The 13916-nt window shown below is 40.1% G+C and overlaps 2 protein-coding genes across 3 annotated transcripts in view; one reads left to right on the forward strand and one right to left on the reverse strand.

The window, feature by feature from the left end:
• The window catches only part of CYB5D2 (cytochrome b5 domain containing 2), a 68898-nt gene that overhangs the window by 20694 nt on the left and 34288 nt on the right, over window positions 1–13916 (forward strand). The gene's annotated exons all lie outside the window — the stretch shown is intronic.
• Window positions 1–13916, reverse strand: part of ANKFY1 (ankyrin repeat and FYVE domain containing 1) — a 58665-nt gene that overhangs the window by 10263 nt on the left and 34486 nt on the right. The window contains exons 9-21 of one of the 2 annotated variants that reach the window (XM_075014032.1): window positions 13662–13730; window positions 11469–11668; window positions 10768–10865; window positions 9906–10128; window positions 8960–9058; window positions 6899–7052; window positions 5641–5809; window positions 5238–5356; window positions 4149–4305; window positions 2818–3018; window positions 848–1024; window positions 378–525; window positions 38–128 (exon numbers count right to left, since the gene is read on the reverse strand). In XM_075014032.1, coding sequence (XP_074870133.1) covers window positions 38–128; window positions 378–525; window positions 848–1024; window positions 2818–3018; window positions 4149–4305; window positions 5238–5356; window positions 5641–5809; window positions 6899–7052; window positions 8960–9058; window positions 9906–10128; window positions 10768–10865; window positions 11469–11668; window positions 13662–13730 — 1905 coding nt within the window. The remainder of the gene's footprint in view (window positions 1–37; window positions 129–377; window positions 526–847; window positions 1025–2817; window positions 3019–4148; window positions 4306–5237; window positions 5357–5640; window positions 5810–6898; window positions 7053–8959; window positions 9059–9905; window positions 10129–10767; window positions 10866–11468; window positions 11669–13661; window positions 13731–13916) is intronic. The other variant, XM_075014033.1, reaches the window with a different exon arrangement.

The following is a 13916-nucleotide window of genomic DNA, read 5'->3' on the forward strand; positions in this document are numbered from 1 at the left end:
GTGTTCATGCAAAGTAGTACTTAAGTGTAGTACTTACCGAAGATTAATGGCTTCAGCATCCACATTACATTCCGTCAGGAGGATACGGATATTGTTTAGACGACCATGCATCACAGCCAGATGAAGAGCTGCGGAAGGGAAAGAGACAAATACAAGGTTCAAGTTGCATTCCAAAGAACTCGGAGGTGTTAGGAATTGACAAAATCATGTACCTGCACATTTTAAAGTCACATTTCTAGGACTCAGCCCATTCCTTCTATATATCCTTGAACAAACTGGAGGAGTCCTCTCAGCAACCAGTTCTCCAACCAGAGGCTACCAAGGGCTAGAATGCAAATTACAAAGACTGTACCCATTTCTAAACTTTCATCATTTACCATTATTTCCATTTTCATCCACAGCTGCAAAGTCTACTCCATTCTCTAGAAGGACAGAGCAAATTGTGGGCAGGTCCTGCTGAGCAGCTAGGTGGAGAGCAGTCTGTCGGTGCTTAGTCAGCTCGTTCACCTTTGCACCTGCAAGAAGCTATAAAAAGACATCCTTAAAATGTCTCCTTTGAGACTATTAACAGCCAGTACACTAGATCATTTCCACTCCAAATAGATGATATTTTCCAATTAGATCTTGTACCACCTGCAGGTTTGAGGCAAATATTTCTATTACAGAAGAATGAAGCACAGATAAAGTGCTCTATCAAGTTCAGACTAAGCTTAGGCCTATGTGCATGTATCTCAACTCCCAGTTAAGTGCTGATAACATATATTTTAAAAGGATTTACAATCTATATTGGAACATTAGCAGAAAAAACCAAGGACATTAAATCACTAGACTTTTTCCCAGAACATACCAGATTTCGCACAATAATTTCTGAGCCTGCTTGTACAGCAAGATGCAAAGGTGTTAGCTTCGATGCATCCTGTACTCGAGAATTTACATTGGCCTGGACACTGATGAGGAAGAGCACGCTCTCAATATCAGAGTTCTGAACAGCTATGTGGAGGAAGTTCCGACCTTTGTTATCCACCTGAGATATTGAGAGAAAGCAGAAAGCAGTCTTACAAAAGGCCACTCTGGAAGAGTTAGGACACATCGGATCTATTGTTGGATGATCCTGGGAGCTCTCTCTTTAAACTAGACATACGTCCGTCTTTAACAAATGCAACCTGGCTTCTCCTCACGTCCTTCCAGAATGTGACTGCAACAACCATTTTCCTACCCTGTCAGTTGGCCCACATCAGCCTTCTCTAGGAATCCTTCTTGTGGGTCTCCTCTCACTCCAGAGATGAGCTACTTGTTTTTACTTATGAGACCCTTCACAACCTATCATGCCTCCACTTAGCCTCTTCCCAGTGATGATCCAGTGTTCATCTGTTGAGGTTCCAAAAAAGAACTGTTCTTTTCCAAGTTGGAGATCCCTGTAAATAGTCCCCTCACAAAAAGCTATCCTTCACACCCCCCACATCAAGGCAGAGCCAGTAGTCAAAAAAAAAAACAAACACAAAAAACCATAAGCCCATCTTATAGGTTCCTAGTGCACTGATATTGCCCATTATGCTGACAAGGAAACAATGGGATGTTGTCTGAGTTGTCTGCATGTATCTACTTTCTCTTGAATACTTAGCCTGCAAATTCCTTTGAGACAAGGGACAGTCTTTGTTCTGTTTGTGCACAATATGGTCAAATGAAACATACTTTGTGCCATCATCTCAGCCAATATCTGCAAAGAGCCCATTTCTTCACTAGCAAATGGATCCTTAGTTGCCAAGAAATACATAGAATGGATTTCCTAGCACTTTAAGGACCTCCATTTTCAAAACCAGTAGTTTGCAAATTTGTATTGTGTCACATTGTGTTTTTACATCTTTTTGATTTCTAGGTGCAACTGAAGGTTGGATAATACTTTACCAAATAGGCAAAACAGGTTAATTGTTATTTTATGGAGTTCTGATTTACATTAGTTTTACATGCAACCCCAAAACAGTAATGCAAAATGTGTTCTTAGGATTATACTGGGGGGGGGAGGGGAGAAGAGAGAACACTAAGTGCACAACACTATTCACGCATCATAAAGGCAGCATTAAGTGGTGCACCATGGATTTTAGAATTGTGTTACACAAGTTGTTGAGTTAAATCTGTTATCTGAACTGTGCACCCAAAAACTCAGCAGGTGGTTAACTTACAGAAGGTAGAAGGAGAAGACTCTCGAACAGCTGTCCAAAATTTCCACCAAGAAGCCTGACAATACAGGTGAAGGTTCCACAATTTTACATTGCATTTCTAAGTCACAACTAAGAATGTTGTTTGATGCTGTGTTTCGTTTCTTCAGAATAAACTGTCCCAGTGCCAGTACTTGCCCAAAGGAGTTCAATTTTAAGAATCATTTACAGCCCTGTTCTAGCATGTTTACTTTGGCTGAAGTCAGATTAAGACAAACAAACAAAAAAAACAAAAAACAAACAAACACAGGATTTCATTTATTTTACCACAAAGGTATTAATGCCTTGCTTTGCCCCTCACCTGCTCCATCTGCCTGGGCTCACCCTTCAATTTATGCTGGGCAAGAGGTGGTAAGTGACTATTGGAACTGACAAGACACCATAAAGAAAAATGACGATGCCGAGACTCAGCACACCACTTCTATACAGGTAGCCTTTGGTTTACTAGCAGACATTGCTTCCACGCCACACTTATTAGTATCTCAAATAAGCCAGTTAAGAGCAAAAATAAAGCATGATCTCTGCAGAGCACAGGCCTGTAGACACCTGTGCATCTGGCATGGTTAAAGAACCTGGTATCTCTATGATAGCCCCACTTTACCTGCTCAGCAGCTCCTGGCTCCCGCTTTAGAATGGCTTCTGCTGCTTTGTTATTCTTGTAGGTCATAGCACATGCAAAGGGAGTCATGCCTTGCCGGTCACGTATATTAAGTGTGATTTCCGGATGAGAGATCATCAGCTGAATGATGACACTATGTTGGTTGCTAATGGCTACATGGATTGGTGTTCTTCCCTCTGCATCCTACAAATAGAAACTATGAAGTTGACATTGCACATCAGGTATATGAATACATAGTTCCTCTTGCTTCCAAGAGGAAGGCAGAAGTACGGCAAGAGTGGGAGATAGCACCTTTTAAATCCCCCATCAGGAGACTACCTGGATTTAAGAAAACTGTTAAAGCCTCCCATTTTAATAGGAATACAGACTATTTGTTATCTGACTTGGTTCTTGGGACCTAGACCTTAATAACCTGCTTGTTTGAACAGTAGCCCAGATTCATAAACTCTCCCTTAAGAGCCCCATATTTCTGGAGTCATGAGCATTTAACAGCTGTGGCCAGAATTACATGTAACCACTGAAGCACAGATCAGTAAGTCTTACTATTTCAGGTGTTGACTCCTTGAAGTGGGAGGGTGGGGAAGGGAATGTTCAAGGTTAAAGAGTTGTTTCTTTACACTCTCTGCATCATGCAAAAAAGATACACTGGCAGTTACTTTAGGGTGTTAAATTACCTGATATTTTCCATCTACTGAATTTGGGCTAACTATTGAGGCATTTAGGACTTAGATTTCAGAGGAGAAATAAGCAGGAAACATCAGAAAATTCCATCCATCACACAAACATTGAAGTGTAAGTTGATGGACCATAGAAACTTTTGGGATTCTTGCAGTCACATTATTCCATAGTTTGTTTTCAAACTGGTGCATGTTTTGAAGCAAATATGGATTATAAACTACATGCATGAAGCTGTATAACGACCAGCAGTTCTAAACCCACCAATGCCACAAATCCAATTAGTCAATTAAACAGGGTAAGTTTAGATAGGCAGGAGCTTCAGGGGCATGAGTGCACACTACATTCAGGGGATTTTAGAGTTTTTAACTCTTGGTTTTTACTATTTTACAGTTGTGTCTCTAACCCAATGGGGAGTAAGATGTATTAAAAAAAGCTAAGCATTATGAATGTTAACATGTACGTATTCCAGGTGCATAGATAGGAAGAGAGCACTGGATAGTCTGTTTTTTGTTTTAAAGCTGCACCACACTAACTGTGCCAAATAAAAGATTAACATATTAAAATCAAGAGTCTCAAGCTAGCTTAAAAAATTAGCAAGAATCTCTACTTAACACACCATACATGTATTTACATACCTGTGCATTTACATTGGCAGCAAACTCTAGGAGGCATTGTACTACCTCTTCCAGCCCCCAGCAAGCTGCCAAATGCAGAGGTGTCTGTCCATCTCGAGCTTCTTCTTCTCCTTCTCCATTAGCACCTGGCTGTCTAGGACTATTTACATCACAACCACTGGAAAGACAGCAACATGCCAGTCAAATATTTCATCAGATAAACAGACACTAGCAGCCCCAAACCAATGTAGAAAGCTTTCCCTTACAAGAGCAGCTAATGAAGCTATTGCTTGCATGTGCATGTATTAAACCTCAAGAATTTCACCCTTACCTATGGTCACAGTAAGCATCTTAATAGTCATAATTTGCACATTAACATCTATCTAGGGGAAAAAGCACTTTTACTGCTTAACACTTGTGTAAACATGAACAAAAAGCTTAAGGAACTGCAATTTCCCTTAAACAATTTAAGCTGATGTTTCAAAACAGCAATTGAGTATGCTACCATGTACATGCTACTGTGCCTGGTAGCTTCTGTCATAGGCTTCATTTGATGAAGCAATTCCATGCAAAAGAGTAAAATCTAAAAAACAGAACAAAGCCTTGTAGGACAATGAGATCAAACGATTAAGATTATTGAAGTATGTATGCCCATGCTTATCTTGGCAAGAATTAAAATGTACATTTAACCTGTACTGGTGCACTTACGCTTTGGTTGCACATATCAAAATGGTCACAATATATTAAGAGTTATCAAACTGGATGGGTTAAGTAATGCCAGAGACCACATCCACTAGGAAAGCACTACTCTAGTAGGAAGGATAGAACCTTCAAATAGCACTAACAAATATGATGTGTGGCACAAACAAACATGAAAGAATTTCCTTTGTAGTGTAACAAGGTGGGTGAAAGTTTCTTGTTGGACCAACTTCTATTCAGGAAATAAAGCTTTTGAGCTACACCAACGTGAAGAGCTCTATATAAGCTGAAAAGCTTGTCTTTTACTAACAGAAGCTGGTCCAATAAAAGATATATCCTCCCCTACCTGGTCTAATATGCTGGGAGCAAGACATGTACACTACCAGGTTGTGAAACAGATTCACATCTCACCTGCGAATAAGGAAGCATGCTATCTGTTCATTGTTTTCATCAATAGCTCTGTGCAGAAGCGTCTGTAAGCATGCACCTGGTCCTGGACCCCAGCAAGTTGCATCACAGCCATGTCTTACCTGAATTAACAATCAAGCACAATGCATGCCTGCATCTCAGTTACATATAGTTACTTAGGTATTTCCCCGTGCCCCCTCCCTCCTCAAGAGTAGCAACTAAATGCCTACCTCCCCGGCTACAATCATCATCATGAAGGTAACCCACAGTTTAATCTCTCTATATTCCATCAGTTTTGGGGGTTTGTAATACATTCCCTTTGAAAAAAGGTAGCTTAGGTACTACTGTCTCCTCATGAAATATTTTTGTAAAAATTAAGGGTATGGTTAAAAAGTGCTCATCTTACCAGAGTTGAAGCAATATCTTCCAAATTATTTTCCAAGGCAAGCCATAGTGGAGGATTCCCTTTCTCATCTGGCACAGACATGTCTGCCCCTCTGGTACAAATAGCATCAACCACAAGGGGAAGCTGGTTTTTTATAGCTAACTGAAGGGCTGTCTCTCCATCCTGAGTTCTGCAATATGTATAATTGCTGTATAAAGGTTTATTGCCATCACCTCATTAAAAATACAAACCTTGCATGTTAGTTTATTGGCAGACCATTCGGTATCTGCTCTAGAGTCATTCTTGGATTTTAAACTCCTTGATTGGAAAAGTGTCTAATTTAAAACCTGTAAGAAGGGTAGGATGTCATTGTATTTAGTCAATAGCCATAAACCTACTGTCTTCCCCCCACCGCCCTTTTTTTTTTTTTTTTTAAAAAAAAGAAAAAAACTCTCCAAGCTGTTGCGTTAGTGGACAGCAGCAAGATGTTTTTCAGCAGGTCTATTCCCAGTACAGTTACGCATCTGTTTCAAACCAAAAATTGCTATTTAGAGCAGCTAGTGCCATGGAAGAGCATGCAGCCATCTATAATGAACCACTACTTCAAAGCAAAGGCAAATCTGAAGTACTGGACTAGGACAGGGATATTTGGCATTAGTCCAATGTCGTCACTCAGCCAATGAAGTTTTTTTCTGGCCCAATGACAGAATCTTACATTTGGTTCTTGTGTTTGGTGCTATAAAGTGATTTAGAAGAATGCCTTCCAAGAATGAATCAAGCGTAAGCCAGTGCTAAACTGTTTTCTGGAGTCTGCAGGCATTAACAGCTCTATAGATGTGAAGGGTTTCCATTCATCTTACTAGATGAAAATCTTGAAGTCTATTGTGGAAGACTGGATTCTGTAATGTAAGGATGAATCTGATTTTACAAAGTTACTAGACCTGGACTCCTGCACACACAAGGGAGTTTCAAAAGAGGACAGATATAGCACTGATAGAATTCCACTATGCTAAGTGATTTGAAATAGGCCACCAATAGTAACTACAAAATTCAGATAATGCTAGGGCCATGTTCCAACTCTTGATCTTTGATCACTGGGAAATCTGACACTGGAGGGTAGTATCTATGACTGACAGGCCATCAATAATTAAGTTTCCCAAAAAAAAAAATCTCTCAACATTTGATAATTAGGCACTTTTTACTCAAGCTGTTCACAGAAGCTGTTTAATTCAACCAATTTCAGAACTACACCAGCAGGTATAAAAACCAAAAAGCTTACCTGACATTTATATCTGCTTGATGTTCCAGCAAGAAGAGGGCACTCTTGCTATCCTGTCTCTGTATTGCCATATGTAACAGAGTCTGTCCATCTGACATTGTGTCATTGATGGATGCCCCAGATCCAAGCAACTGAGCTGCTATTGTGTGCATGCCTGTAAAATCACAGCTTGTTAATATTTATCCCTACATAGACTGAGATACAGTAATTATCTTGGCAAAATCTTTGCAGAGGATACTAGTATTGAGACACTTCAATTTTAACATAATGAATAAATATGGAAGTCAAGTTGTTTCCAAGTGAAGATCTTTAGATGTATTTCAGCATATAGGTAAAACTGTCTACTTGTAAACCATGGACTACCTAATTGTACTAGTATATGCAAAATTGTCTTCATAACTGCACATCTAGTTATTAATTTTACCACCAGCCATACTCCTAATGCCCCTGTAAGGACTTGTTTTAAAGTGGATTTAGTATTCATGAAGATTATAAACACTTCAGCCAAGTACAAACCCAGTGACTTTCAGCATAGTTCTGATGATATTTCTCTAGCTTGATCTCCATCACCATGATACAAATAAATGTTTCCTGGTGAGAGTGACAACTGCTGAACTATGATGGGATTTATGTTGTGCATAAACTTAACTAGAATTTAACTTTTCCATCTAACACAGGACAGGATTTGAGTTTGGCTAAAAATAGATTAGTACACCAGCTCTCTCTGTCTCATTTCATCTTTGATACTTGTAGAACCCTAAGTGTCCATCACTATAGTATTTAAGTGCCTAACTTATTGTATTGTCATAAAATTCTAGAACTGCTCTTAAAAATAAAGACAAAATGCAAATACATATATTATTGCTATCACCCTCCCACTTAAGATTACTCACCTCATCCAAAATAATACTCCTTAGAGCCTTTAAGGTGCTACAGAACTGCTTGCTTTTCCAAAATGAAAGGCCACTCAACATACTGCTTTAATATCCAAAAATGTCTGGCAGCAAGGAAAGAACACTGGCTTGTCTTTTGTGAGATTCAGATCTCAATGACAAAGACCCAAAGCACTATCCACAAGTAAATTGAGGCCACACAAAGGATGTGATGTGTGCAGACAAGTGTCATGACAAGGAGTTATAGATTCATCTGATTCACTTAAGTGGAAAGTAATCTTTGAAAAAAGAGGGAAGGGACCATATCTCCAGCCCCTATGTTGAGGGGAGGGTGATGTTTTCCTTGGAAGGCACAATTCTGCACATACCTGTACCTGAAAAGCAGTGTAGTTGTTAATCAGGGAGGTGGGGGAGGGAGGGACGTGGAGAAGGGGCAAAGTCTTTCCAGTTCCAAAAAAGCAAAAAGCCAAAGATTTAACCCTTGCATTGTACTTTGAATGATGGAAATTCACTCTCGTTCCACAGTACAGTCAGTCAGTTCTATTAGTCCCTGGATAAAACTAGTAGAAAGGCAATGTAAAAACAAGGTTTCCAAAAAAAAAAAAAAAAAAAAAAATTGAAGTCTCTCAAGCCTGGGATTGGACAACTCCTGTACTGTAAGACCCTTTGTTTTTACTCAATTCCTGGGTTTTACAAAAGCTATGTGTTTTATTACTTTAACCTATACTTTGGGACCACTCAAATTAAGACAATACTTATTATGCTAAGAACATGCAACAAATTAAGTAAACAGGAATAAAGCTAAGTGATGCAAGGCTGCAAGTAAGGCAAAGTAAAGGAAGATAACAGTACATGTGTATAGATAAGTGGTCCAAGAACTAAAGGAGAAATAGCTTTTACTTTCAATGCTTACTTCCCTATGGTTTCATCTTTGTGCCAACCTAGAAAACTCAAATTTCTGCACTGTTATCCATTTTGGGGTGAAACCCAATCCCAAGGAAACTTCAGCTCCCTCTACCTCACTTAAAAAGCATGTCAACTATACAGTAGTTTCGTAAACTGATGATTACGATCCATACAGTTCCTCCTCAGATCTGTGTATAGGATTCACAATACATTTTTCTACAACTTTGCTTCCTGCAAAAAAAGAGAATGTATATACCATTACCTGTCCATAATGCTAGTCCCAATACTGTCTGGTCTCTGGAGTCCTTGAGACTGAAGTCAGGAATGATTTGCAAGTTGTTGGTAGCATGAAGGGCATTAGCTGAAAGACAAAATACTATACTCTTGAACAGTACAGAATTTTAAAAAGACACTAAATGAGCATTCCTATGATTCTAGGCATCAATATTAGCTTGAAATGGATACTTCCAAATCCACTTTTGTATCCGAATTTTAACTGATCCAAATGATTATGCCACTTACCTTGGGGAAACACTTTGAAATGCTTCCCAACTAAGCAGTTCTTAAGGTTAAAGGAAATTTGTTGGCACTGCTAAACATTGGACATCCTTCAGCCGCAATTTCCCCCCTCCCACACACACTCTCACTCTCCAGGTTTTTTTAATCACGTTCCAGCTCCAATGGAGGAACAGAAATAACCACTGTTCTTGTGTCTCGATGTTAATTGCAGCAAATACATGGGGATTAGTTATAAAAACTACAGTAGGCTTGAGTTTTGCATCCTCCTTAACTAATTTTTTTCCTTGGTGACTTGAGTTTACAATTTGCTATAGTCAGTCTGAAATGCAGGGTAACAAAAAATGCAAAGAGTTAATATTCGGGTGGGTGTGTCTCATCTCTCCCATTACAAGTCCTGCCTCTGGGATTGGATCTCTCTACTATTACTTTCTTTACATAGGTTTTATAATTCAGTATGATTCACTGTGTAAAACCAGGAAATGTCAGACAAACTAGAGTCAGTTTTTCTAAAAAAGTAACTTCAGAAATTACTCTTGAAAAACAAATCTAAGAACAGCCTACAGGGATACAGATGTGACTAACTGAGAAGATTTATGGCTTGCCACTGTATGCAAGTTGCTCCAGTTGTGCTATCCAGTAGTAGTAGTAGTAGTAGTAGTAGTAGTAGTAGAGCTTCAACAAAAGCTTACCTTTTTGCTCCAGTATAACCGATACCACATCTGGGTGGTTGTATGCAATAGCCATATGAAGGGGAGTTTGCAAGTACACATTCTCTGATGCAGCTGATGATGCATCCTTCCGACTAGGCACTGCTTCTTCGGTCTGAATATTAGGATTAGCTCCTTGTTGTAGAAGCTCTGCAGTAAGATTTGCTAGGCCATGCCGACAAGAAGTATGCAGTGGAGTTTCTCCCTTTAAACAGAAATAAATTAAGGAATTTTGAAACCAAACATCTAAAGAGAGGAAGCTCCCCCGCCGGTCAGAACTTTATACTGCAACTTCCAAATTTTTTTTTTTTTTTTTTTTTTTTTTTTTTTTATTTATTATTGTGTACTAGTCAACACCATCGTCAGTTAAAATTAGTCTAGATTTCCAGCATCAGCATTTCTAATCACAGGTGAAACTATTCAAGTTTTACCGATGACCAGCATAACTGGGAGAGAGTATTAAACACATCACTGCAGTATGTACTGCACCTTTCAGTCTGTGCGCCATGTGAACAGCCTACAGGTATCTGTACATAATATGGAATGTTCAAGTGATGAGACAAGATTTTCCCCATCAGTAAGTGAAAAACTAATTCTCCTCCCCCGAAAAACTCCATAGGCTTTTTCAAAGAAGTCTTTAGACCTACTCAATACTTGTCCCAAACTGAACCAATGCTAGTATAACTAAAACTGATTTTTCATTAGTTGCTTAATTTCATAGTTTGGTTAGCTACTATAAAGGGTCTGAGAATAAGGGGGAAGAGTGACATGGGAAGCCTGTTTGTGCTAGTTACCCCTACAGTATGTTTGTTTATTGCAAAATAATCAGAACATTTTCCCTTACCAATTTGTTTCTGTGGTTCACTTTTGCCCCATGCGTAGCCAGGAAGAGAGCAGCTGCCTCATTTCCTGCCCCAGCTGCTCTTTGCAATAAGCAGTTTCCTAAAAGATAACAGTAAAGTGCATGCAGAGTTGAAGTACTACACACCAAATTTTAAGTAACAATTTGCAACATGGCTAGTATAATTGAGAGATTTAAAATTTTGTAGTCCAGCAGCACAGATGCTACTTATTAAATAGGAATTTCCCATCAGCCCCTTCAACATGACATTGCTGTTTTCCAAGCTGCCCTACAGAATAAAGCTATAAAATTTGGAAAGAGGGAGTACTCTTGATTTCAGAATGTCTGAGTATTTTCCACTCATTTTATAAGCATCCACCTTGCTCCATGACCACATCTGTAATCATGAAGGGTACATCTGAACACCTTTTAAAGTTTTATTCAGCCATTTATGATTAATTATAATTTGCATGTACAGCTATGAGTTGGAGTGCTAGACAATATATAGAAAGTACATGGATTCTGAACCCTACTCCTAAATCCAAGCATTTGGGAACAATTCTAACCAAATGAGGTTTAAGACGACCTTAGTAGAACAAAAGCCAGATGCCTTATTTAAATTAAGTGAGTGTTGATGCTCATCTCTGCTTTTTGACTGTCATCTAAATCTTTTGCCTAAACTTGAATACAAACCTCTGTTTTACCTGTTACTGTGTCAGGTGCATCTGTATTGCTGCCACGCTCGATCAGTCTTGCTGCAAAGCTATTCTCATCAAAGGATGTTCCATTTACAACAGGGACATCATCAAAAGGATTTACAGAAAGGTCAGAAGACACAGTAATATACTGAACTGCAAGCCACAGAGCTGTGCTTCCCTTGTGATCCTTCAATTCCAAGTCTAGTCTAACAAATGGAAAGAATTTTAGATTAAGTTGTTGTTTTTTTTTAAAAAAAACAAAACAAAAAAAAAAAACTTAAGACATAGCACAAAGTAACACCTTCCAAGAATCTGAAAAATAAGCCTCCAAGCAAAAGCAATAAATCCACCTTTGTAAGTTGTATACACACAACTGCTAAGATTTTACTAAAGCCACTATTCCTTAAACTTCTGTTTAAGCTGCACAAGGGAAGAGAATTTTGAGGCTGTAGTGAAGCATGTCTTGCATAGACTACTCTAAAATAGAAATCTGCCTCTTAGTGAGTACTGAAGATTGTGAGAGCACTAAAGACTTAGATGCGCCTAGAGCATGCCTGCTCTCCCTAAAAAGCACCTCAAGTGTCCTACCCACTTCCCAAGGAAGTTGATAGGAGTAGGACCATCCCTAACTTTAAGGGGCCCTAAGCAAGATTATAAAATGGTGCCTCATTGACCCCAGTGTGTACTGAGTGGGCACAGTCCCTGGATAAAACCTGTACAAGGGCTGGATTGCTCCATGCCGCTCTGCCCAATGGCCTGCCCCATAGCAAAGCCCCTCAGTTGCTGGCCAGAGTAAGTCCCTCACAGCCTGTGCTGAGAGAGAGCAGGAGGCTAGGTGAGCAGAGCGAACTTGTCCTGCTCTGAGTAATGGTCACATGTCTTTACTCATGGCCCAGCTCAGCTCCTCCACCTGCCACCTTCTACCTGCTGTCAGCTGTTTTTTTTCCCCCCTACACCTGGCTGGGGCAGATGCACAGCACAGAGGAAACAGCATGCAGCACCCTCCACTAGCACTACTCCAGAGAAGGTTGGGGGGGGCAGGAGGGAGGGACATGAAGGAATCCAGACACACACCCACACCCAGCTGTCCACAGTGTGTGTCAGATGGACTGGCCCTGGCCCCACCTCTGGGCCTGCTGTGGAGTGTATCCATGTGCTCCTCCTCACCCTCACACCACTAAGTTGTATGAGGCAACTGGGACTAGGAGTGCGACCGGAAGTAAGGTCAGAGCAGCTAGAGGGGTTCAGTAAGGCTCCTCTGCACTCCAGCCTGGTGGAGATGAGTGGGAGAAGGTGGCAGCCCAGCCTTGCCTCTGGAATGGAGGCAGGCAAGGCACACAGCTGGGGCAGCTGTTTATTTTGTGTATGCATAGGACTGGCCCTGAATGAAATCCTCCAGCTCAACTTCCATTTAAAAACCCAGAGTACCAATTTTGAGAACCTGATAATTGCTCATCTGTTCTGCAATTTAGTTCAGAGTAATACTGCTTACTTATCCCAAAGGCATTGCTGTGCCCTTAGCATCTCTGCAGACTGAGGGCAGGTCTATACCAGACCTTAATGTCGACTGTAGATACACTGATCCCAGCTATGGCAATTGGTGTGTATCTAGGATTGACTTGCCCAGCCATCCTCACTGAGGAAGATGCAGGAAATACTCCCTCATTGACCTCCCTTACTCCTCACAAGAACAAGTACGGGGGTCAACCCTGACCGAGTCAATCTCCTGGGTGATTACAGATGTACTTTTAGGTAGCATTAGGAGGAGAAAAAACTTCTCTACACCAAGGAGGAATACCTCCTCTATACCAAGCCAGAACCTCCTCACCAACATAAGAATCAAATGGAAGTGCTCTATGTAATATATAACTCTTCTCATCAGTAGTTCCCAAAAAGAGGTCAATATCATCCCATTTTGACAGATGGGGAAAAATGGAGGCATAGGAAAAAGATAAAGAGGCTTGCCCAAAGCCACTTATCAGCAAAAGCTAGGAAAGGAACCAAGATGTCGTAGACCACTCTACCTCATACTAACTTTTATAATTTTGCATCCACAGAATCTACTAGCATCTAAAGAATGCTGACTGGCTAGGAGTGTTTAAAACAGCTTACAGCTATACATTCCCACCCACTGTATGATGTGGTTTGGAGTACCCTATTCAGATTAAAAACCTGTAAAACAAAAAACCCCACACTTACTGTTTGCACTGGAGAAGCTGACTGAACACAGGATCATTCCTAACAACAATTGATGCATGTAATGGTGTCCTGTAGAAAGCAAGTCAATTAGATTAATGAAGTAGTTGCAAGCAGGTAAAAGACTGACATTAGGATTTCATTTCACATACCATACAGATTTGTCAAATTAGACCAGACTTTGCTCCTCCACAAAACTGCTCGCTGACTGTTGCACTTACCCTATTTCTTATCTGTCTTGACAAGGCCACCAGGAGC

Source organism: Carettochelys insculpta, chromosome 19 (genome assembly GCF_033958435.1).
Source record: "Carettochelys insculpta isolate YL-2023 chromosome 19, ASM3395843v1, whole genome shotgun sequence".
Lineage (NCBI taxonomy): Eukaryota > Metazoa > Chordata > Testudines > Carettochelyidae > Carettochelys > Carettochelys insculpta.